Source organism: Drosophila tropicalis, unplaced genomic scaffold (assembly GCF_018151085.1).
Source record: "Drosophila tropicalis isolate 14030-0801.00 unplaced genomic scaffold, ASM1815108v1 contig_845, whole genome shotgun sequence".
NCBI classification, from domain to species: Eukaryota; Metazoa; Arthropoda; class Insecta; order Diptera; family Drosophilidae; genus Drosophila; species Drosophila tropicalis.
In genome coordinates this window covers 4,492,077-4,519,329 of record NW_027173338.1, presented here as the reverse complement: position 1 = coordinate 4,519,329, position 27,253 = coordinate 4,492,077, and the positions used below count along the sequence as shown (strand labels likewise).

General features: G+C 34.6%; 1 protein-coding gene across 2 annotated transcripts; it reads right to left on the bottom strand.

Annotated features, from left to right (window-relative positions):
• Positions 1–902: 902 nt before the first annotated feature.
• On the bottom strand, positions 903–26,530 carry vir-1 (virus-induced RNA 1). 2 transcript variants are annotated; one of them, XM_068295350.1, is made up of 5 exons: positions 26,273–26,530; positions 10,775–10,942; positions 9,161–9,348; positions 8,282–8,572; positions 903–1,863 (listed from the first exon to the last, which is right to left on the bottom strand). In XM_068295350.1, the coding sequence occupies exons 1-5, from the start codon at positions 26,334–26,336 to the stop codon at positions 1,189–1,191; spliced, it is 1,386 nt and encodes a 461-aa protein (XP_068151451.1). In that variant the 5' UTR covers positions 26,337–26,530; the 3' UTR covers positions 903–1,188. The 2 variants fall into 2 exon arrangements, with proteins under 2 accessions (XP_068151451.1, XP_068151452.1); XM_068295351.1 differs by lacking the exon at positions 903–1,863 and having other exon boundaries at positions 7,931–8,572; positions 26,273–26,519.
• Positions 26,531–27,253: the final 723 nt, after the last annotated feature.

The window sequence follows — 27,253 nt, the reverse complement described above, 5'->3', positions numbered from 1 at the left end:
TGAAGTTTAAATTATGTTTGCTTTGACCTGGCAGGCTATCAACACAGAAAGTGTGAGGAAAAACAATAATAAAAGCGAAGAAAGGCAAAAGAAAAGTCGAAAGGACTGCAACATCCTGCATATTTCATGCGTTAACGCCAACATTTGAATTGCAGCAGCAGCAGCAGCAGCCTCAGCAGCAAGAGGAGCCACCAAGGCAACTGCAGGCGGTTGGAAGATGATTTATGGTTGGCTATCGCCGCCCAGTCGAGTTGTCAGTTAAAGGGAGGAGGCTCCACGGGTGGTCATAAAAAATGCATATACAATGGGCATAAAATGTGATAAGACTCTTCTCAACCAGCAAACTTGGAGTATGGGCTTAGAAGGAAGAGAGGTCTCCTTTTGTAAAAACTCATGAAAGCAGTGGAAAAATGTCATCACATTTTTTAAAGTACGAGGGCAAAGGTGTTTGAATTGATGGACACAGTCAAAGAGATTTCCCTGAAGAAATCGTTTGAGACTAACCAATAAAAGTGTTTTAAGATTACTTTAATATTTTTTTATAGTCCAGTGTTTCATCCTTAAAGTTTATGAGCTTTTATCTACCAGTTAATTCATTTGTAGGTTCTTACCTACAAATGCTATTAGCACTTATTCTTGATGTAGTTCATAATTAATAACTATGAACACATTTGCATTATTATGCCAGGCATCGTGAGCTACATATGTCTAAACTTCTGTGTTGGTAAGGTCTGGATGTATATATATTATCCACGTCCTTAAGTAGATCTTATTCGCCTATCTACAAAAACTACACCTATGAATTTTACCAATTACTGTAAAGCTATCAAAAAGTATTTAACTATACCATTGCTTACCTCGACGATAGTAAAAGTTAGGCTATTAATTAATAAGACTTTAAATTTATTTAATATTATATAAGTTTCGTATATATATATTTCTGTTGTTTTCTTCTTTTTTTGTTGTCGAGCAATAAATAAATGTTTAACGAGCTAGATATATTATAATATATGATGAACATGTAATACTCTTATCTTCAGTGATGATAAAAAATTGCAATGAATGTTACGGTTTTTTTTGTTATAAGCTTTTGGCTGATATCTCAGATATCACTGGTGCTATGTACAACAAAGAAAATGATAGCTATGACTAATTAGAACTTAAACAAACTACGTAAATACAAAAGATTTATTTCATTTCAGTTGGTGGCATCGGACCCATGGATAATTTTTCAAATTTTGGCATCATGTGATGAACTTCAGTGGGAATTTCAATAAACTCAGCATCGGGATTGACCGGGAATTCGGGATCGGCGGCTGCTGCATCGTTGACGGCAATGTCATTGGATAGATCAATGGGTACGAAATTCTCATAGACATCAATGTTATTATCCAAATCGTTGCCAACATCTTCAGCTTGCTCCTGATCTAGAGAGGACCACTCATCATTGAAGGTATCGCTCATTGTGGGTGGCGTTTGGACCTCTCCATCCTCATCATCGGAGGATTCAAGTTCTTCACGCTCTTTGTGATGAAGCTGCTCTGACTCTGGCTCTGGCTCTGGCTCCTCATCCTCTTCATGATTGTCGTCAAAATTTTCAATGGCCGTCAAGGACTCGTGCTCGTGCGGCTCATTATGGTTGTGACTGTCATCCAGCTCTTCCGCTTCCTCATTATGCTGCTGCATTGTCGTGGCATCTTGAGCCAGATGTGACTCCGACTCCTCATGATGATGCTGTTGCTGTTGCTCTTCCATGTTGGCCATTATATTTTGTCTGATGTCTGTACTTTCGGCTATTGAGTCTATGGCTGGTCTGGGGCTGGCAATTGTTGTTGTTGCAGTTGTAGTTGTTGTTGTGGCAGACTGTGCAACATTTATGTATGTGTGTGTATAAAAGTGTTGGGGTTGTTGTTTGTGCATGTATGTAATGAGAGGCGGGTGCAAAATAAATTAAATAAAAAATTGTATATTAATTTTTTGTTGTTCGAAAATATTACTTCAAGTTTTTATAAAAATAAGCAAATGCCGCATGCAAAAATTATAAAAAACAAGAACAGTTTTTGTACAAAAATTTCAAATTAAGTAAACTCACACCAAAAAAAAAAAAAAAAACACCGTGCACCAAACGTTGTTCTTAAGATCGTGTCTTTGACTGAGCCGCTTTCAAGTCAAGCTTTGAATTTTATAGCGGCTTAAAAGCTTCTTCTCTGTTTCTCAAGCTTTTGTCTCACTCTTTACTTCTGTTTATCACATTACTCTTCCAATTTTTGTTATTGCCTTCATATAATCTTTTGTATTTTAGTCATGATTCACCTTCGTCTCTTGTATATCAATCTGCCCTCGCTCATTAGCTCATTCGTTCACTCGGTCAATAAGTTTATTTCTGAGGCCGTGACGTCACACAAACTTGGCAAGTTCATTTGTCAAGAAAGAAATTCGTAGAAATTTCTATTAATAATATGATTTTTTTCTTCTTCTTTGCAACAAATTGACAAGATGAACTCAGATTGAAGCACATCCGTTGGGATTGAGTCATAACGAGCAATTCTTTAGAATTTCTTGAGAATTTTAAACTGATTGTAAGCAATTATGAATGAGAAACCATTAGACTTGGGGATTCCTCTCTTCTTCTATAAGTGAGACAGGTTTAGTTTGTGCCAAACCATTTATTGAACTGCTCTTTAGTTGACTTTAAATAATTGAGCCTTTTGTATTTTTGCATTAGATAATACTAACTGATTTAAAAAAAGACTTTTTACCTTTATAATTTTATGATAATGAAAATCGTTTCTAAAGTCTTACTTCGGAAATCAAAAATAGGAAAATAAGTATAATACAATATCTTGTTCTTTGTATCTGTAAAACTTGGAAACGAAGATAATTTAAAATGTTTTGTTACAATTAGAAACAAGTTTTGGTTGCTTATAAGTATATATGAATATTTCGAGGGTAAAGTAGAGTTGAAAATTAGAAAAAAATTAAATTAAATATATTTTAAATGAAATATTTCTTAAGTCATTTTGAGATAGAAACTTCTTCTACAAATCATGTTATACAAGAAAAACTTCGATTCTTCAATTCTATGTTTATTTATTGGATATATATATATTCTTTATAAATAAACATAATCAAAAAACTGAATCGAAGTTTTTCATTTAGGAAAAAAATAAGAACCAAACAACATTGGATGACTTCTTCCTCTAATTTTAACCATTCACATTTATACAAATCAACAAATAAACTTTGTTATTGAATGTCATTGAATGTCATATCCAAACAAGGGTATTACATTTTGAATACAACACATAACGAGTACCAAAACTACTTCTACTGGGCACTGGGAATCTGTATTATGAATACTAATATTTTTCTCAGAACTTAAACCGTCTGCCCATTTGCGTTTACATTACTTTGCTTGACATTAATGGCCGAATATGTATTTATTTATGTCAAATTTTTAAAATTTTTGAATAATTTGTCGTCTGTGTGATTTCCCTCAAGTAATTACCCGAAAATAGGTATGAACCAGAAACAATATTTTTGAATGACAACGAAATTTCATTCTTTTCATGTACATATTTCGAATTTAATAATTTTTTGTTCAACTTGGTTAATTATTTTTGAAACTAATTTTATGTCACATATTTTTAAATAGTTTTCAGTGCATATTTTATGGGTTTGTTGTGTTAAACCTTATGAGGGTTTTTCACTTTGTACATTTTGCGCTCATTTCAGGCTCACTTTGTGGCACTTTCCGACCGCCCTCCAGTCCCTTCCACACGACGTGGCTTGGCACTGTGTTTCATTTATTTGAAATTGAAATGCAAGTGCACAAAGTAAGTTTTTTCACAAAGTTCTGGCGCAGAGAGAGAGAGAGCTCATGTTTATTTGCACAATTTTTAATAGGAAAATATTAATAAAACATCCAAACACAGGAAGGACCTTTTATCATCTCTCTCTCTCTCTCTCTTTCGCTCTTTCGCCATCATTGTGCAGCCGAATTTCAATCCGTCATTGCCTTGTCCCCATACCTCAATTCACAGCAAATTGTTTAACAGCGTTCAACAATTTTTGCCATATTTTCATGCACCTCCCCCCTGGCCACACCCCCTTATGTATTTATGTTTTTTCACGCTTTTCGTATTAATATTTATAACCATGAATATTAAATTCAAATAAACGCATGAGATGGCAAAAGAAGGAACCGCTCGCTTTACCCCCCTATATCATAGCCTCAAAAACCGCAACTTTTCAATATCCGTAGCAACAAATACAAAAAAAAAAAAAAATAAATAAATTCTTCATATGCAAAGTTATTTTTATCTACAATTTTTGTTTTCGTTATTATTTAAATTTCAACGTTGACATGTCACTTACAATTTTTAAAGTTGTTAATAATTGCAATACAATATTTTTTTTGCTTCCTTTTTTATGGTCATTTATTAATTTTGCGCTGATTTATGCTCTTTCGTGAAATGTTCGAAACTCGCTTGCTCGTCGATTTAACCACTTACTACCCTTCCATATGCCAGCTCCCTTCGGCCCCCCTCGCGGTGGCATGATGGGCCAACAGTAAATTCTCATAACCAAAACTCAGCGACCCCAAACAAGAGCCCAAGACAAGGATTTATGCGTATGGAGCCGGCATGACTTTTAATAAAAATTAATTTTTATTATAGGTGGGGGGACTAAAAGTAATTAATGGACCCGGGATGAAGCCAACAACAATAACAACCGCCATATATGATGCATGTGTCGTTCTTTTTGGCAGCAGAAAAAAAAAAAAACTTTGTGCAACGCATGTGAGTAATGGCCCCGCACACTTATTGGAATACAAATATTCATAATAATATTTCAAAAACTAAAAGGTGCAATTATCGAGTATCCGGTAAACAAAAACCAAAAAGTTTACTTCTTTCAAATGCTTTTGCCTGGTTTATTTAGTAACCTAAACTCAAGGTCCCATGAGAAGGCAGATGTTATCTTTCAACTTTCCTTTAAAGTTAGGATAAGTCTTTTTTGAAAATTTCATACATTTTGACACAAAATGCCCTTGACCAAAAGTCTCCTTATTTATTTTAGTGGAATGATAATGGCAAAGATTGGGCAACAAATGCGCCATAGAGTGTCAAATCTTCACTATCCTAATTCTTAATGGACTTTAGCATAGAGATCAGTTACCACTAAACAACGTCGACATATATTTGCAGATAAGATTGTGAATAGTAAAATATAAAATGAAGTCAGTTTGGGCTAAATAGAAAATCTGTATATGATATGTCATAAGAAGGTTTTGTATGCTTTCGTTTGAAGTTATTGCAACAGAAATTTGAGATTCATTTGCTGTTGACCATTTGAGTACCAATAGGTATACCTTATATTTGAAATGATTCTGTCAGCCCTGTACAAGTGGCAACCCTGGTTAAGCTTATGTTAATAAAATTGAGCTCTCTCTCATCTAAACAACCAAACGTTGTGGTTCTACACTTTTCACAAACCAACAGGTTATGGGCCTCAGTGTTAAGTGTATTCACTAAAAAATAGTGTGAAAGTATTGAGTGGTCAAGATTCGTGTATTTTTCTCGGCATAACGGACATTGCAAGAAAAATGAGTTCTATGTACAATATTGAAAAGTTGGACGACGCCAACTATGACACGTGGTGCGTACTTGTGCGAAGCGTGTTGGTACATCAAGATTTGTGGTCAGTGGTTTCAGGAGAACTTGTGGAACCCAAAACTGATGAAGCGTTTGAAACATGGAAACGTCAAAACGACAAAGCCATGGCGGTGCTGTTTTTGTCAATAAGTGCGCCGCAATTGAACTCCATAAAAAAGTGCGAAAGAGCTAGCGAGATATGGAAAGAACTAGAAAAGTTCCATCGACCAACAGGTCCAGTGAGAAAAGTGACTTGCTGCTTGCGTGTTCAGACAAGGGTAAGATGTTAGCTACTAAACAGGCTATCTCTTCTGAATTTCAGGTTGTCGACAAAGGACCGATTACACACTTTCTGGGTCTCGAAATCCAACGTGATGGTGACAAAGGGGCTATACGTCTCAGCCAGAGTGTGCATATCAGGAGCCTGATGAAGGAACTGGGCATGGAGATTTGCCACACGGTATCGTCGCTGTTAGAAGCTAATTTCCAGGTTAAGTGCGACAACAAGTCGTGCAAACGCATCGATGCTACGGAATATCAGTCCGTAATAGGCTCTTTGATGTATATTGCGCTATGCTCACGACCAGACATTTTGCACTCGGTGTGCAAATTATCACAGAGGAATAAAGATCCCCATGGCGAGCATCTCGCAGCAGCGAAACAAGTGCTGAGATATCTGAACCAGACGGCAGATATGGCAATAACGTACAAGAAGACCGGCGCTGCGATCACAGGCTATGCAGATGCAGATTGGGCAGGTGACTCAACTGATAGAAAGTCCTACACTGGATATGCATTCATGTGGGGCGGCTCAGTAATCTCATGGACATCAAGAAAGCAAAAATCTGTGGCTCTAAGCAGTACCGAGGCAGAATATATGGCGCTTTCCGATGCTGCAAAAGAGGCTATTTATATAAGAAAACTGATAAATGAGATGAAATTGTATTTTAAGCTTGATTGTATAACCTTACATGGCGATAATGTTGGTGCTTTAAATCTTGTAAAAAACCCTGTTTATCATGCTAGAAGCAAACATATTGATGTAAAGTACCACCATATAAGAAACTCATTTGAAGAGAATTTGATTAAGCTAGAATACTGTCCAACAACCGAAATGATTGCTGATATTCTTACTAAGAATCTATGTAAAGTTAATCATTTAAAATGTACGGCATTGCTTGGACTAAATATGTAGGTATTAGAACCCTGAATTGAGGGGAAGTGTTGATATGGCAATTCTGTGCTGTATCTGTCAGCCCTGTACAAGTGGCAACCCTGGTTAAGCTTATGTTAATAAAATTGAGCTCTCTCTCATCTAAACAACCAAACGTTGTGGTTCTACACTTTTCACAAACCAACAGATTCATTCCCAAGGCATATTAACAGGCTGAAGTCCTTTAAACGAATCATCACTATTTCGTTAATATATATTAATATGAGTATATTTAGAGGCAAAAAAAAAAGGTCTGACCACAATTTTTAATTAGTTTCCAATTGCCAAACCACAAATTCATATGAAACTAACAGATCTTAGCAAAGGTTGCAACTTTTGTGAGCTTAAAATCTCACGAGTTAAAAGTTCCCTACAAATAACTGACATCATACTAAGCCCACTTGGTGAAAATCAGTCAACCAAATTATATACATACATTGCTGTCATATGGCATACCCTACAATGCACCAGGTTGGGTATGTTGGGTCTGACTATAGGTTTGCGAAAAGAAGACAGAAACAATCAAAAAATTATCAAATAAGACTCCAAGTGATATAAACAGTTAGGGTCCTACATCTTTTAGTGGGGCGTCGTTTAAGCAATAGATTCACATAAAAGGAAAGAATAATCCCTTTAAAAGTTAAGTGGGTATAAAAAGGTTCGTTCTATTCATTATTAATTATACAATTTTTTTAAAGTTAAATTTAGTTGCCTGCTGAGAGACTGCAGAGACTGGCCACATAATATAATATATTTGCATTATTAATTTAGATGCAAAAAATGGAAATGGGCAATAAAAAATTGCCTATATACAAATACATATATAGTAAAGATATGTATATATCTAATTGAACAATTAAACATTTTGTCGTGTTAATAAAATATTTACACGATTGCGGCTTTTCGACAGATTATATTCGGCCAGGCAAATAGACAAAACTTAATTATGAAACAACACAAAGAAGAAAAAAAAATTAAAAAACTCTATGGAAAAAAATGATGGAAAATTAAAATTAAAGTTGAAATGTGGAAAAAAAAGTTCAAACCAAAGCCAAAACCATAAACCTTAAAGTTTTATTTTATTTAGTTAATAGCAAGCAAAAAATAAAATTAAATTGGGTAAATTGGTATATACAGATAATTACAAAATTAGATTTTGTCTGGATATGCAAAAGTTTATTTTTTTTTGTTGGTATTTGTAAAAAATATATTAGAAATATTTATTGTTTATATATATATATATTACAGGTTTACATGTTGTTGTTTTAGAAGCTGCTCAATTTATACAAATTAAAGTTGTTTTTGCGGTTAGTAGAGCTAAACGAGATTGTTTTCGAAATAAAAGCATTGTTCGCAAAGAAATTTACAGGCGTTTTTTTTGTTTTGTTTGTTTTCTTTTTATAATTTATACCTGAGGTCCATCGATATCACGAATTTCATTTTCTTTCGGTTGCTTCTCCAAAGGTTCACGACGATCGTTCTCGTCCTCGTCATCGTATTCATCAGGCTTGAACGGAGACGAAGTGCTGGGTCCAGCGGGAGCAGCAGCCGGTTTGGCTTCTTCACTCTGATTACTGGTCACAGTCTCAGCGACGTCTTCGCCGCTTGCCAAAGGACGGACATTGACCACACGAACCTTGAATACGTTGTTTGCATCGCCGTAGACGGTCTCATTGATTTCCACTTTGTGACCATCGACAACCTGGTAAGAAAGGGGATTTCGAAAATTCGATTATTGCTTGAGTTCTTACCAAAAACCCGTCCACTAGAATGTTGAGGAAACCAAATCTCCTATTAACAAACTGGGCTTTATTTAATCATTCTATTGTATTTATATAAGTATTAAACAGTCCCAATAATTGCCCATATAACCCTGTGGCACTTAACATGTATCCGTATCAACTCTATGGTATCCAAATAGGAAGGCAACCCTGTTGTTCTCTTCCCTTCTGAAAGCTTGTTTTATTAAACTTGTTTTAAAATATGAATTCTTATATTTTCTTAACACTTTTTGAAATAAAACGACCCAGCGAAGAATATTAAAATAAGTTCTTATGGAAGTTTCATACTAAATATAGAGAAAGCATTTTTCCCAAAAGTTAAAATATTCCCTTTAAAATATACTCTTTTATCCCTACATATCTCAATTGCTTACTATTTTTCGTAAGAGCTTTAAACAAAAGCTTTCTGTGGATTAGAAGTTCCACGTAAGATAAGTAAGTAAGTATTATGTGTCCCACTGCTACCTCACTGTATGCATCACCTTGTCACCTTATAACATTAGACCTACCTTAACTGTTGAAGTCGTATTTCCATTTTTAGGATTCAATGGAATCAATGGTCTCAAGCCAAAGGAGAAGCCCGAGCCAGAATCATCACTTGAGTCATCCCCAGTGCCAATGGCTCCATCATCATTTGCTCCACCAAAACCAGATGGAATTACAGGCCAGAGACGAGAACGCAGACGGCGGAAAATGTCTATGTAAGAAAAATGTAAGAAAAAGAAAATGAAAAAGATGTCTTTTTTGTGTCTGCGGTATAATTTCATGCCAAAACAAACTAAAATGATAATACATGAGTGCGTATACAAGGGCGGTAAAATTGAAAGCATGCACCCATAGACCCCGACCCAGACATCACGACCCTCTATACACAACTATACTCTGGGAATCCAAGCAGGTGCGGCGACTAAGACAGAGACGGAGACCCAGATAGAGGCGGATAGGGAGACTGAGGGAGGGAGAAACGCGGGCGATGGCCCTTTGCCATGCTAATGTATTTTTCAGTTTAAAATCCTTAATCCGTAAGAGCACTAAAAAAAGCACACAAAAAAAAAAAAGAAAAAGAGCCCAACAGACATGGCATTTTGCCGTGTCGTCTGCTTTGCTGTAATGCCGCCCGCACCGACGCCCATTGAACATATGCACTTTACTTTACTTGGATGATTTAGTCGGCCCACTTTATTTTCTGCATTTTCTTGTTTCAACCTTGTCATAAATACTTGACCGCATTGTCTCGGACTTGTTTCATTTCGACTACGGTTTCGCCTCCCATATGCAAGTAAAATGTATGTCAGATAAACATTTTTGACTAGCTTAAAGGAATTTTATAACTGTAATTAGATGCAAGAGAACTTGAAGAAGTTATCCTTTGAACAAAGTCCGAAATAAGCTCTTCATTAAATACCTTGTAAAAAAGGAAATTCAATTCTCGTCTGTTAAATTTTTATAAATTACAACTAGTATATATTTTTGCGGGAAAACAAAAAATATAAAGCGAACAAATAAAATGCACAAATTTTATTCCATGACTTTTTATGTTTTGTTATCTTTTTTAAGGCCAAAACAAAGTTCCCTGCATACATACATATATTGGCTTTGGAAGTTTTTTGTTTTATTTTGGCCAGCATGTAGCATTAGATACTCTTGGTTGTGGGGTGGAGGGTTAGAAAGATTTATGAAGTTTATAGACTTTTTGGGGTCACATCTTCTGCCATCTTTTGCCTGTACGTCTTCTTTATCTTCATCAAAAACTTTTCACTTTTAATGGTCAACAGACAAGAACAAGTAAGCATATCAATATGAATCTAAATATATATAAGGCAAAAAACCAAAGCAAAAACTTTGTCTAGCTGGTAAGAATTTTGATGAATTGTTTTTACTTTTCTTCAACTTTTATTTTTGGGCAAATTTTACTAATTGGCTTAAAGTTAAATAGCCCACAAATACATGAATATATATTTAAGTACATATTGTACAATTCTAGGAGAATGCAATCAATGAAATTACTGGCAGATCGTTATGAAAATATGAACAAACAATTTTCAATTAAAATCCCTTGTTAATATTTCATTTATTACGCATACGTCACGTGTTCGCCCGTTTCGTACGCGTAACCAACTTACCTTCAAATGAATCGAAGAAACCCAAATTAAACGACGAGGGATGTGGCTGTAGGAAGGGATAGCCAGAGCCCGTATCGATGACACCCTTAAAGTCATGGAAATCAGGATCGGACGATGGCTGACGTGGCTGAGAAATTACCTCGGCATCATCTTGCGGATTATTACGTGCTGCAAATGGAAAAAAGAAAAAAACGGAAATGGTTTAAAATGGGGTAAGCAGATACGGTGTAAAATTAAAATGAGAAAATATTACACATAATTATGAGAAGCGGCGAAAAGTCAAAAGGGACCACCAGCAAAATTGGCCTGATGAAATTAGCCAAATCAGCGGGAAAACTGACTATTGCTGATGCTTCGCTTTTTGATTCCGCCTCCCTCCTCAAACATTTTGTGGCCTCATTAACGCTTATTACAAAAATCTTTTGATTTGCATAATTTTCATTTTATGTTAATTGAAATTTTGCTTTTGATAGAAGAAATGGTTGCAGCAAGGTTAATGATAACCAGAAGGTCAAGTTCTCTGTTTTCTTCGAGGGGTTGTTCTTAAGGAATTGTTTTTTAATTTGTTTTCTTCTAATATTTCTTAACTAAAAAAGGGCAAAGGTTTCTTAAATAATTCAACAATTTAAACAATTTGCTTTACTTTAGATGCTACATATATTGCAATTGTTTACTTAGCCCGTTTTTAAATCTCCTTAGAAACATAACACTTTTGTAACTTTTGTAGTTTAATAATTTATTCAATTGCACTTTGTTTTTCGCTCCTTCTATCCATTAATTTTCTATCAATCTTGAAACAAAAAAAGATTTACATTGGCAAACTAAGCCAAGTAAAACTCTTGCCCAGCTGCTTGCCTTTTATTCACTTTATTACAATCATAATTACTAGCCTAAGCCCTCGGCTACTTTACTTCTCCACTCGCCTCTCGCCCTAACTGCCAACTCCACCTCTTTGGCGGAGCATTATAAAAAAAACTTTTTACATTAACCAAAGTGCGGAGCTATTAAAAATTCATTAATTGCGAGCAACTAAAAGGCAAACACAAGCAAAACAAAGCAACGAAAACTGAAGAGAGAAAAAAAAAACTTCTAGCAAAAGTTTAATTGATTTGCGTGCAAAATGATAAAATAATTGATTGAATAGATTTACATGGATTTATAGAGATAGCTAAATGAATGGCTTGATGGTCACAAAAGTTAGTCTGTAAATTTAATGAGCATGGACCCTCGGGTTATACTATTTCACAAATGGCAAATAATTGTTGGGAAAACTAATTTAGAAACCTGAAAACGGCAACTGCGAGTTAAATAGGTAAATATTTTTCAACATTTCATTTAGAATTTAATCAATTCGTAACTGGCTTTGAGATCTATGAAGCCTTTCTGAGGTCTTAATTAAGTCGGATATCTGTAGTAGATAGTGTCTGTCTTTTACCTTTTTCCTATATATATATATCTACTTAAAGTAGTTAAGAAAGGAAATTTTATAATAGAGGGTATGACAAAATAGTATACATAAACATAATGCTATATTAAACTACCATCAGTTTAGTTTATTATAAATCTAGACTTTTTGGGAAAAAATGTAGAAACTTCTTTCTAAACGAAATATTATAAGTTTTTTTTTTCTAAATTTTCATTTATCAATTTTGATTTTCTTGCTTTTGTGTAATTTTAAAATTGGACAACTTTCTTGCATTCAATTGTTTGCCACAAATCGTTTTTAAATTAAAATTCATACGAAATTTGTGAATTGTGAATTGAATTTGAATTGGCCGACTCAAATGTTGGCCCAACTACTGTTTCGTGTAACGAGTATTACACATATTTCATCAAAATTTTTGGGCCCCCGCCATGGACATCAAAGTAATTGAAAACGCATGCATTGAACTGGGTATCGGGTGCAGCTGTAGGAATGATGACTTGGAGGATTGCGAAAGGGATTGTGAGAGGGTCATCAGTTGGTTGCCACATGGCCATATTGAATTTCCGGCCTGGAGACCACTCAAAAATGTTAGACCAGGCCACAAAATAAATTTGGGATAGAATGGGATATGCGGACCGATATTTTGGTAGGGGGTGGAATGGAGTTAGATACGTACCAACCAGCATACCATTAAAAACTCGGAGCTCCAACCAACCGACACTTTTTGGCCAGCAGTTTAATTACCATTTTGAGCTTTCATAGATATACGAGTGAGAGGGGAAGGGAATGAAGGTGAAGGCGGAAAGAGAAACTAAATGCATTTCATATTTTGCAGCAATTTGCCACAAAAACCCCAAAACGAGATTCAGCGCACACAAAGGCCTCCATTCGCCCACGCCCACCCGTTGGCGTAAAACACAATATAGAGAATCCATACCCAGAGAGAGAGATAGGCGAAAGTGAGATGAGTGTGTAGAGTGTACACACATCATTTGTACATATCCTTGATATTATATTTCGATTCTATTCATGCGAATGTGGAAATTTGAGAAATACCCCCTAAAACACTCCTCCAACTGTCGTAAAAATACATTTTCAATTAACCATCATGTCATATTGTCTTGCAATAATGATAGTTTGCCAATTGATATGAGATAAAATAATATGCATGAGAGTCATGAGAGAAATTTCAAGCCACACACGATATAAATTTATGTAGTTTTTAAAGTAATGTGGCATTGGGTTGGCAGACAGATCATTGGGAACATTATTGAACTAGCTAAATATGTTCACTACGAAATGTTTGAGTGAACAACTTAAGCCAGTTTAAGCAATTTATTTGATTCCCAGTAAGTGTCCTCCTATTTATGATATGAAAGCAAAAAATTCTCAAGTAGACTAATCCATAACTCATATGTACATATTTCCTCAACAAACTAGCCCAAGGATCTTTCAGTTTCCTCCAAAACTTATCAATTCAAGAAATAAAGAAAAGAACCATACGGCTTTTTCCCCCCAGCACTTTTGTTCTTTCATTTACTCATTCAATTCCGCTCTGTAAGAGAGTCATTCGAGTCTCGACCCCATATAGATAAATGTTCTGCCCTCTCGGTGACATGTTGCACTTCATAAATCTCACCAGCTGAGACTGACAGGAATAACACAGCACAACAAGTGGGTAAAAAAAAATATTAACAAATATAAGGGACAGAACAGGAGAGAAGAAAAAACAGATGCCAAGCCAACTAACGATGTTAAAAATAAGTCAAGCCCAAGTTAAAGCTCTTTGCCTCGGCTAAAGTGGAAATTTGTTGCAAGCGAATGATGACCTCAGAAAAAGTGCGAATACCTATGCATTTACCTACTATACAGAAGGACAAATGCACAGTCGTCTACTTTTTCACCATGCACTGAGGAAGACTTCTTTTGTACTTCCGACTAAAGAGTACTTCAACATCGATAAAGACAAACTAATGATTCAAAAGAAGTGAAACGGGTTATTCTAAAATATATAATATGACTTTATTTCATAGATCTTTCAAAAGTTTTTACAAATCTTTCCCGCTTTACAACATTTTCGAAAGATAAGAAAGATATTAATAGAGTAAAAAATGAGATTTCACAATTCACTTTATATTGACCATTTTCATAACCATATTATTATAAAGGGTACAGAATCTTCGTCATCTTCATAGTTATTTCGAGCTACTAAACCTTTTTTCTGTTTGTTTGTAAGCCGATTTATGAGAAATACAGACGACACTGGCAATATGTTTGGTTTAAAAAGTCAGCAACCCTCTTCACCAACGATCACACATAAATTGGAGCACTGGCAAAAACAAAAAAAAAACACACACACACAGTGCAAGAACAAAAGGAATATATGTACTTTTGGGGGGGGTACAAAGATGAAATTGTGACACACACACGTGAATGTCATTTACAAGTGCAAATATTTACGAAACCGGCTGCAAATATGCAGCATGGATATATTTATATATCTGTGGCAAATATGAACGAAAGTGAAAAACGAAAATGGCATCGACCAAATGATGACCTCTAAAAAAATTACAAATTCTAATAAAATATATCAATTATCAAATGTACATATGTGTAAAATGTTAGTTAAGGTAAGTACTTTGAACTCTTCGTCCACTTTAGGTAAAGTAATTGTAATCCTCAACAGGACTTAGCTTTGAACAAGTAAAGTCATTACCAGTTTTAAAACAGGAGAACTGAACGGACAATCTTTTTATTTTATCATGCTTCTTAAAAAAAAACAGTAATAATTAACTAATACATTGTGATTTGTAAGCAATCTTTAGAAAACGGCTTCGACTAAAGATATTGACATTATCTAAAAATTTGTAGCCAATATACCCCAAATCAGTTAATGCTTAATTTTATATATAGCTTAATAAACAGGAAGATCAAAAAGCCACCCCACGAGCCATGTTGAGGGCAATGCATATTTTTTTATGAACATATATTGTTGCATACCTTGAGGGATTTGGCTTGGTTGGTTGGTTGTCATGGAAAAAAAAGCTGAAAATTGAAAGGTGAGTATGAAATGTTGGCAACCCTGATACCCATACCGACGTAACACACACATATGTATCTACATATTTGTATATATGTAGTATATACAAGGCACAACCCGAGCTCCCTTTTCGGTTATTAATCATTTTTGGTAGCCTAATGAAAACATCTAAAACAAGTCGGCATATTCATTAATTTTCCAATAATTAAGCTCCATGGTCTTTTGTTTTCAGCTTTAGCTGAATTATGAAATTAATATACGTCGCTCTCCCTCTCCCTCTCTCTCTCTCTCCGTTCGGACTGTTTGGGTCTGTGAACAATTTTTGCACTGCATTGCGCTTTTGTTCTCTAAAAACACAACAGAAAAATTTGTAGCTAATTATGTAAGGTTAACACACAGCGGGCGCTAGTCCTATAAAATGAATGGTGGAGAAGTGGGCGTGGTACCCATTTTTGTAGGGCGTTTTACTGGCTTCCTTTTGGTTTCGTTTTGCTTCATCGTGGTTTTATTTTTTTTTTACTTGTTTTCTGGAGGGTTTGTACTTTTTTTTTGGGGTGCAAATCGCTTGGCCTGCGTTTTATGGCGCTAATTGCCGAAACACAGGACGAATGTAGAGGCGGATTAAGGAGGGCGTGGGGTCTGACAGACTGCGTCAATTAATTAACATAATTGTACAATTTTGCATAATTTAGTGCGCGACGTTGATTTGGCTTTTCAAATTCTTTTTATTTGACTTTTTGTTAGAGTTAAACTTTGGCTTATTGTTAAAGAAAATTTCATTTGCTTGGTTAAGCCTTCGAACAACCGTAATGTGTACAGAAAGGGTTTAAGCGAATCGAAAGTGGTTGAAATTGTTGCTTATTTCTTTCGAATTTGTGAAGCTTTTCTGTATTATTATTCTATTATAAACTATCAAATTTACATTATATTATGGTGAAAGTAATACACTCGATTGAGAAAGACCGAAATTACTTGAAATATTTTCTAATTTTTATCCTTTTGTGCCTGATATGCCTTTAAGCACAGTTGATAAGAATTTAAGTAAATTGTCACCTCAACGCACACACACACATACAAACAATCTATATGGCCTTACCACAACTAGAACGCCTTTCGTAAGCTGTCTTTATCCAACCAACACAACTCACGCATTTCAATTACATACAAAACGAAGGTCTTGGAGAACCGAATCTCCTGCGACCTGACAAACTCAATTGTATGCAATTTGGGTCGAAATGATTTCAAATCAGTTGAAAACCCATGATGATAATGATGATGTCGATGATGACGATGACAATGATGTTTTAGGGTAGATGTAGAAACTTGGACATGGAATATCTGGGTGTAGATGGGGGTCAGTTAGCAGAATGGACGCAGAGTGCAGACTTGTGTCACGTTCAAGAACTCTAAACAGGGGGAAAATTAGTTTGATGTCTACACACACACACACACACACACACACATACACTCACACAGGCACACGTGGATGTCAACAGCAGCCGAAAGTGAAATCAAAGCCAGCTTTTCAATTTCTACACCCTCCTACATTGAATCCACACAACCCTCCATACCTAGCAATTGAGTGAAAGTGCCGACTGTGGCAGCTTAGTTTTCCCTGTCATTCCTCCTCCAAGTGGAAATGACATTCAATTGACGTGCTAGGGTTAGATATTTCTCTTCAGAGAAAGGGGGACATCCAAAAAAAGAGGAAAAAAGAAACCAAACCCAAAGCTAAGGGAGAGAAGAAACTTTTAACAAATGAATGACGCGTAGCTGAGGGGGAAAAGTGCACATATCAGTACGTCCCCAACCACGCTGATACACGCTTGGTCATCGGTAGGTAACGAAAACGAAATTAGTTTAACGTTGCCATCGGGGAACCGTCTCTCTGGCATTTTCGGGCAAGGTTTTGGGCTTCTCCTTGTGTGTCTGTCTGCTTGCTATCAATTCTAATTACAAATGTCAACAATGATTTTTCGGCCATCCTCCTATCTCCTGCCTTGTCGTTATCCTATCCTTTCCCCTTTTAGGTTCTGGTGTTGACATGATGGGGCCATCGTTGGGTTCAGGTTCGCATGGTGGGTGGCGGCTACGGCAGCGACGGCGGCGGCTTGATTAATGTCACGCGCTGCATCGGCAGCTGGGACTAGTCTAGGCTTTGTTGCCGTGACCCTCTCATTCTCCCTCTCTGTCTCTTTGGTCACTCTTATTTTTGTTTCGGAGTGTGTGAGGCGAATATGTCCCCCATTGCCCATTAGAGATTGTGGTGTAGTTCTAGTTATCCAAAAGGTGCATAGGTTATATGAAAAAGGAGTTGTGGGCACTATTGAAAGCTTTATTAAGACAGTTTAAATTGTAAATGTTAAATAATAAGAAAGAACTTCATCAGACTTTGATTCTGATAAATCAATGCACGTTCATTTTGATAATTTTGCAACACGATTTACACTTTTAGTTAGATTTTATATCGAATACAACTCTGCTGTCGAGATTGTTGACTCTCCAAAATGGTCATCGATTTAGTTATCGATTTTAGTTATATTTTCCATTACTGAGTTGGCAAAGTAAGGCATTGCTCTTGAAGGGTATAAAAGGTCGTCGTCTTTCAGTTAATATTTCATTCAATTGTTGCGTTTCTTCCTAGCAACATCCACTATTTTCCTTAATTCTTAATCTTCCTATCTACCTCCAGATCTCATTTGGACTAAGACAATTTACCTTAATGTTTTTAATCCACAATTTTAAAACGCTAGGGGACGTAGTTTCCTGCTCTTTTTTTCTTGCCTTAATTTGTTTCTGTACTCGTAGCAGTTCTAAGCCAAGAGTTCAAGTTCGTTACTTTACTTAAATTTACTCACTGTATTGATTCAGAAAACGTTATCGCTATTTTCCCAATATATTAGTCAAATTTTTCTATCACGATTTACAAGTCAGAATTTCGTAATCGATGGGAAAAATGCCTAAAAACAGAATTGCCACAGTAAATGGGCCAAATTAATTTTCCAAATACCAAAAACTGTACCTACTTTTACCCCTAAAACACGAAATCAAAAGGAAAGAAATATCGAAAAAGCAAACACAATCAAATTTGAGAATGTGTTTTTTAAAAATTTTCTGCACGTACAAAAAATCATTCAATGAAGACTTCATCTCTTCCTCTGGCTCCTGTTTGTTTCTTCCCCTATGGAGAAAGCCTAAAATTAAACAGTTTTTACTTTTTCACATTTTTCGAAAAATAATTTGTTGCATGTGCTTCGTTCCGTTATAAACGACAAATCACAGACAGAAAAGACAGAAAAATAGGGTAAGAGAAAATACAGCCGAACCAAACAATCAAAATCAAATTCATTTTGAAAAGGAACCGAAACAACAACAACATAAATGACACGGCCCCACTTCAACCAAGTCGTTTTTTTTATACTCTCAAAACCTTTTTTATTTTCCTTAATAATAATAAGCTTTCTTTCAACTGTAATTTCCAAGGCGACAGGCATTAAAAAGAAACTGCAAGATGGGCAGGGTAGTAGACCCCTTTAAGACTTTTCACTAAAATAAATATACCTCTTTTCGCAAGGGTATTTAAAAAAAACTCATTTTAAAAGCGACAAACGTAACGTGCAATCTTCCAGAACATTGGTACGTGACACGATTTCAGCTACAACAATTGAACAGATAGAAAGGGGGTGGGACAACAACGTTGTAAGGGACAAATGGTTGAAGGGGACAAAAAGGTAACCATTCAAAAGTTGATTTTGATACCCTATAGAAAAAGTGACAAAAAAAGGTGTATAAAAATGAACCTACAAACAAAACAAAACTGTGAAATTTGACTTTTTTACATTTTCCATTGGTAAAATTCTTCCAGCTTTTTAAATGACTTAAAATTCGTAGATAAAATAGACAATATTTTACGAAGAAGACATGATTATGATTTTAGCCATGCATAAAATAATACAGACTGTTGAAATGAGACATTCTAAATCTATTTTGAGAATTGAATCTTTAGAATCAGAATTGAATACATTGGCTGATTCGAATACTTCGTGCAGTTCTCCTTTCATTCATCCCTGACCAAATATGAAAAGAAATTATATAAAAAATCTACCAACCTATAAATGTAGAAGTAATAAATATTATTTAAAGGGTATCTCATAATTAGATCACCTTAAAAAAATGAGCCTTTTTTTTTTTTGTTCTTTATTTTCACTTGTCCCGCACCTTTTTGGCTGTGATTTTATTTTGTTTTGCAAATTAGGTGAGGGGCAAGTATTACTGAGGGTAGAATTGTGCGTGGGTGAGCGGAACAGAAGTGAAAAATGAATGTAGCACCTGACTGAAGTATAGAAAGTGCGGTTAGGAGGGGAGGGGAGAAGGGGACTCTTTGACCCAGCGACCCAAAATTAATTGAATTAAATTTTTATGATTATTTTGATTAGCGGTTCTGCTACTTTCCTTCATACGCGAGTCACGTATCTTGATTTTTGGTTCATCATCCAAAACAATTTGTTCGGCTCGTTTCTTATGGCTAAAAAGATTTATTTATTATATTTTGTTAATGAGGTTGCATTATGTCAAAAATTAAGAAATGGGGAAAATAAATTTTCTTCTGGTAACGCTAATTTTGATTAGTTTGTTTTTTTGAATTTTTATTTATTTTTGTTCCCAATTGATTCGATTTCTATTGCGTATTAATTCGAACTTTGCCGTGTCAAAGCTTTTAGAAAACTTCTGTTTGATAAAATTTTAAGCATAATTGTATTACGCATACGCCATGTGGAGAACAAAAATTTATTAACAAATGCAAACGGAAAACTTATTTCTCGAAATGTTTCTTAATAAAAGAACAATTGACTAATTACAATTGGTCCTACCATACAACATAATACTTCTCTCTACTATTCCTAATCTCTATTGGTTTTGCTCCATCATTAAATCTGTTGATAATGCAAATTCATATGGAAAGGGGAGGGAACTGAGGGACACCAAGAAGACCAAAGTTTGAGGTTTTCGTTCGTACATGATTTATGATTACTAAACTACTTAATAATAATCAAAATGTGCAGCAATTTGTTGCAAGTTGCAGCAGTATCCATTTTGTTACAGATAATTGCAGCAGACACTTTGCAAAATGCAAATGCTGAATGTAAAATGAAATCAACCAAACCAATGCCATGACAGGGACAGAGACAAACAATGTGGGAATAATCGAGAGAGAGAAAGAAAGAGACACATGTGGAATGGAATGAAAGTGCGCATATTTTTGGCTTGACAACCAAAAACCGCAAATTGCTATTAACGAAAATCTAATCATAACCGGAAATTAATTTGACAGGAATCTCATTAAATTTACAGTCAGTAAAATACCAAGTGAGACAGAGAGCGACAGAGAAGGAGCGGATAGGAGAAAGAGAGTAGTAAATGCAGCGACAGCTGCTGACGAGGATTGGCATGATAGCCAAGCCATCCAACTGCCAATCCCCCTAGATTCGCATCACAGTCCCAGTACCATTCCATCAGTTTCCCCAGTTACCAATCCCAATCCCATTCCCATTCAAATTCTACAAATCCGCAAATCGTTTAAAGCTACATTGCTGCGTTGACATCGCCCGACTATTTGAGTAATGTAACGGGATTTTCATTATAATATACAATTATTCCTACCATTAGCTGATGCAATAAGGCATTCAGTTCACACGTCATACAGTTAGCATGATATCTGAGAGAAGATATTCAAATGGAACAAGTGACAAAGACAATAGGCAATCATCCAAATGGAACAAGAAAAGACGAAATATCTCTAAAACCACCACCACAGATGTAAAAAGAGATCTTTTGTCGCTGATCTTGATTTGTTATTAAGAAAGTAATTTAGTAAGTTTCAGTAATTTATAGATTTATTGAAATTAAGAGTTAAAAACCGGAAATGGAGAAATAGTTAGTCGAAAAGTATGCTACATTTTGTTAAAACTTTTGCAGACGTAGGACGAAAAATATTAATTAAAATATCCTTTTAACAATCTAGTTTATCTTTAACATAATGATTACTGGCATTTCCTTTGTCATCAATTTGATAAGCAAACATTTCATAATTTTGTTAATGGCATAAACTTCAACTCTACATTATAATAGGTTGAAATATATGTATGTATGTATGTATGTACATTGTGGATACATATATGACTTTGGTTTATTTCTGCTGGTTTCTGCTGACTATGAGCAACTGCATCAGACCGTCTCACTGTCTATCTGGCAGTCTGACTGTTTGACTGTTTCATTGCCTGTCTGCCTCTGCCTTCTGTAATTTATTTCTGATTTTGGGTTTGCGCCATGCGTGGCTGAGCATTAGAGGAGGCCCAGAGATGGAGATGAGATGGGGGGAGAGAGACAGATGAGGGACACGGTTCGGGGAAGTCACTTGCACATTTTGCCAGCACATAAATTAACATAAAGAGGCGTACCAAATGGGAGTTGGAGTTGAAGTGAGGTTACCTCTAGGGAGGCCTTGCAGCGATTACGTGACATTGAAGCTACCAAAATTGCCAAAGTGCCTGGTGCAATTTTCAATCACACAAAGCCTGAGTAAGAGATGGCAGGCAATAGGTTCGGTCACGGGTAAGAGGCTCATGCTGGGAGGTGTAGCAGAGGGTGGTAATGTAGTTCTGATAGCTACCCTTCGTGACAGCTTCATGTGCCTATAATTATATGACGATTGCTTCATTGTTTTGCTAAGGGCATTACAATCACTTTTGACTTGGCATGGCAAAAACTGTGCGTTTTTTTGTGAAAATACTGATGAATAATGAGTTCAGTTTATGAATAAGTAGACAAAATTGCAGGAAGTTTGCAAAATAGTCATAGTAAGGTAGTAAAAGTTAATTGATTCACATATTTCATTTCAAACTGCCAGTGCTTGAAACGTATCAATTTATTTTAATTAAGTCTGTCGGCACTTTTCACTTTTAACAACGAACTGGAAATATCTGTTAAGGAAACTGATAACGATCAGCCAAGTTGAAAATCTTCTTTGCTTTTAGTAAAAACTGTTTGAAATTGATTCACAATCCTTTACATGACCGCTACCTTTCATGTACTACTTTAGCAATGTCCCGAGACTTGAACTCTTTAACAACAGTATTATAGTCTAAGCAACAAGTAAGCAAGTATTTATAGTCATTACCAACAGTATTATAGTCTAAGCAGATCTCGACCGGATGAAAAGAGTTCGTTGTTTCTTAAATAAGTCACATAGATCGTTATAATCTTTATAGTCGGATTCATTCAAGACTTTTTTCACAGCGATTCGATTAATAAATGAAGAGACAAATGAAGACATTCAAATATATGTCATATAAAGTAGTCAAAATCGGATGAAAAGCTATTATTATAAGAGGTGAGTTGAAGGACAGAGATAAGGTAGTGTTTGTAAGCTTAGTAAGAAAGTTTAATGAAATCTAATTGTAAGTATTTAGTAGGCTTAAATTACTCTCTATGAGAAACATTTTTATGGAAAGTCGAGTTAAATTCCTGATTAGAAGAGTCTTTATTTTATTCCACTATCATTCATTCCATTTCAAATGCCGTCCACATGCCCACACATATGGCCTTACTACTCCCACTAGCTACAGGGTATAAAACCAAAATGTCTCTCAAAAATAGTCATATGTATATATTTATTTGTTAATTATTTGCTTTTGCCCTTCTCGCATCACATAGAATTTTCCACTCGAAACGGATGATGAATCATCAGTTTGTATTTCCAAAGAAACATCTGTAATAATAATAAACTAAACTGAAAGCTAACAATAAAATGTTAAACAATAAATTCAAACAACATTCAGATTGTCATCACAATTTGATGCTTAATTGTGAAGTATTTGCTTTTGCCGTTTTTCTGTTGTATTTCTAAAATTGTAAGTGGCTTATTTATTTACTTAATTTGTGTAAAAGAAAACACTTAAACAATTTGGTCTTTTTAATTTGTTCACAAATATACATACATATATTGTACTTTGCACTTTAATTCCAAAGAAATTCCAAATATAAAAGACAAGACAAAGAAAAAAAAACTTTGTACTTTTGTTTTTCTCACCTAATTGACCCAGACAAATACTTCAAAAAGTAAATCAAATTCAATTTCAAAGTGAGCAACAAAACAAATTTTTATACATTTTCATAATTCACTAAAATATTTCATTATTGTTTTCAATATTGTTGTTATTGTTGTTTTAAGTACAAGTGTTTGCAATTCAATTGACTTTTCTGCATAATTTTAATGCACTTGATAGAAAATTTATTAGCTAAATTTATTTCGATATTTGTAAGCCATTTGTAGAGTATATTCGAAATTGGCAAAACTTAAAGCATTATGAAACATATATATTTGGTAAATTTTATTATTAGGTTTTTCTGTTTTTAATAATTTTAATTTTAATAAAAATTTTATTATTTTTTTAATGTTTAGTACTTGATTCTCCGATGTATGTAGAGTATATGAAGAAGTCGATTTGTTTTTCACTTTGACTCTGCCAACATTTTAATCAGCTTTGGAAAAATATTTCCATGGAAAAAGCATTTAACTGTTACTTCAAATTTGTAGCTCTTTACATAAACTAAATTTCAAAATAATTGCCAAACATTATTGACCTAAAACTCGCCATGCTAATTACGATGAAGTTCCCTTCCACCCCCGACCAGGCACCAACAAAAAAAACAACAACCAATTCATCATTGAGAACAGGGAAAAAATTGTTACAAAAATTAACTTCAATTTGCATAAATAAATATGGCTAAATTAAACAAATTGCCACAAATTCAGTCAACAGACAAATGAAAGTACATATAGGAGAATTTTTGTTTTTATATACAAAATATAATTATTATTATTTAGAGCTTTATGATTTATAATATAATTTCTGTTGCTGCTGCTGCTCGTGATTTTTTTTTTCTTTCCCCTTGTTATTGTTGCTGTTGTCAACATGCAATTGCAATTCCATGGAAAAACGGCCTTAAACACGAATTATGACCAACAATTAACCCAATTCTTTTGGCCGCCACACCAAGAGAAATGTCATAAAAATAAAGACTACAAAAAGAAAAACAGAAAATGTACTTAAGAATTTTACTGTTAAAAAGAGGGGCGTGGTGGGGGGTGTGGCAGATTTTATGCCAAGGTTCATTAACCAGATTCAACTGATGCAATTTGTAAGCTACATATTTGGACTAAATAATTGTTATAAGTATTTTTGAATTTTGTAAAGAAATTTTAAAGACTTATTTTCAGTGAGTTTATGGTCTTTGTTATACCCTAAAGTAAGATGGGCATATTAGTTTTGATCCAAATCAAGGCGGGTTAAGTTTAGTAAGGACATTAAAAATCATTGAAAACTTTGTATGATTTGTAAGAGTTTAATATAAAACATGGCGAAAGGAATTCAAAAAATAGAGAAAGTATTCAAGTGAAATGCAAAATCAGGTGTTAAAATTCCTTATCAAGCAATTACTTAGATCTGGAAGTGAATCTGATAGTCATTCCAATGAAAGAAGTGACTTTCTAAAGAAAACTGTAATTGATTCTTTCTATTCTATAAACGTTCTAATCACTTACATGGAACTAATCTAATGCCGCGAAGGGCTAAGTTAAACTTTTTCCAAGAGACATCGATTACAAGGGTTACAAAGGGTATTAATGTGTCGTCTTTTAATTCTATATACAATATTTATATATTTTTGTGTCTCTTTTCAATTTATTCGTGCAATCTTTTGCTGCAAATTTGACAATTTCAAGTGGCAGTGGCAGCTGCCAACCACCATGCAATCTCACTCGTTGTCTCCTCTCTCTTGGTCTTACTGTCTCTTTCTCTTCCGCCCTCTGGCATCTTCTCAGGATCCTCCAATTTATGCAATTCAAGTGGCAGCCAACTCGAAACTCCAGCAACAACAACAATAACAATAACAACGACCATGACTTCGCTTCTGTGGATATTTTTTTTGTATTTTTGGAATTTGAATTTTGTATAAGATTTTACTGCATTTTACTGCATTTTACTGCATTTGGCTGATTGTCAAGTGTAACGTTTGTTATCATTATAATCATCATCATCAGCAGCAGCAGCAGCAGCATAAGCAACATGAGTATTGCCAGTCGGGGGGCCATCATTATGCAGTGGCAAAAGTCATTCCGTTTTATTAAGACTTTACAAATACTCTTGAAAATATTTTAAAATGTTTCTTCGAAAATTTCATTAGACACTAATGAAATTTCTATACTCTTTGTGTGAGACATGTGGGCTTAAGTTTCCTTTAGACAACCAAACTGGCATTGACTTAAGATCAGACCTAAAATTTTTGAATAATTTTTCAAAATTCACTCAAAACCAATAATTATTACAATTTAAAATCAATATTACAGAGAATGCTGTTTGTGCAATTATTTTCGTTTTCACATTCTTTTCAGTTCCAATGTAAAACATAGTTCACAAGAAAATCTGTTGCCAAAGGCAGACAACTTTCTTGAGTGACGTTTCACTCGTTTAATGGGAACAGGTAATTAAGAAGTCATAAATTATTTCAAATACTACAGTAAACTCTAGAATGAATCATCACAGCTACTTGTTCTTCTGAGTTTAAAATAAAATATTCATATAACATGTTTCTAAATGAAAAAAATAACACCCCACACAACGGTTTGTATGGCACATTCTTATCACTTTGGTTGCCATTGCCTTAAAATATATGCATATAGGGTATAGGGATACAGAAGACAATGGCAAACAATGGAAAATAAATAGGAAGAGTTTTTATTCAACATTGTATAGATTTATTTCGTGAAAGTCTCCCCTCTTATCAATTTGCATTGCTGATGAGTGGAGGCCAAAGGTTCAGCATCGAAGCGACTACAAAAATTATCATTAACATTAAATAAGGCTGTTTATTTATAAATTGTGTCTAGTATACGATTGAACGATGGAAACTAGTTTTTTTTTTTTAATGCAGATATCAAAGTAATTAAAATGAAATTGCAATTGTAACTCACCTGGCAAAGTCAAAACGCCATTGAGAGTTAGAGCGATGAACAGGAAACCGAAGAGAAGCTTCATTTTGCACTTGAATTGGTTTTGTAACTTTTTTTTTCTTCACTTGTTTTGTTGTTTATTTATAGAGGAAAATATATTTGTATGATTTATTTGTTTTACCGGTTTTCAAACAGTCTTTTAGTCGGTTTAGTTTCTTTTTTTTTTTTTTTTGTAAATTTTATTTTACGTTCTGTCGGGAAAGACAAACAATTGTCAAATGTGCTTAAATGATTTGAGGAAACGGCAAATAAAGCAAACTGAAACCTACTTGTTGGAGGGGACAACATTGAGTCTCTCACCTAAATTGAGTGACTAGCAGAGACACAGAGAGAAAGACAAAAAGAGAGAGAGAGAGAGGAAGAGAAGAATCACTCATTCACTCGACTGTATCTCTTCTCCATCTGCCCCCCCTTTTCGTCACTCAATTAGTCGAGCGTTAAAAATAGATACATTTCATTTAAATGCTGTGGGAACAATTTATATACAATATATATTCGTTAAGCTATGCACTACATTTTGGACGCTACTGTACTAAACTAGTATGGCTAAATAGGCGTATGAGTAATTTTATTGGTGTTGCACGTTTTCTTTGTTTTGTTTTTGTTTTTTTTTTTTTTTTGCTTTTCATCAATCGAATAGAAATTATGTCAATTTCTGACTGACAGTTCAAAATCACAACCAATGAGAATGAGATAGATAGATAATGCTAGAGAGAGGGAAAGAGAGAAGAATCAGATGCAAAGTTCAAGGTCTTTTGATTATTGTGTAAACAAATTAAATTGTTTATGAAATTCAATTTGAATTTACTTTAAACAGATTTTTTTCGCACTCAGAAATTTCAATAAAATCTTGTTTAACTTTTTGATCGTATTATATAGACATTTTGTTAGAACCAAAGTTGCAAAATTATAGACTCATCTCTCCGATGTAATAAACGAATA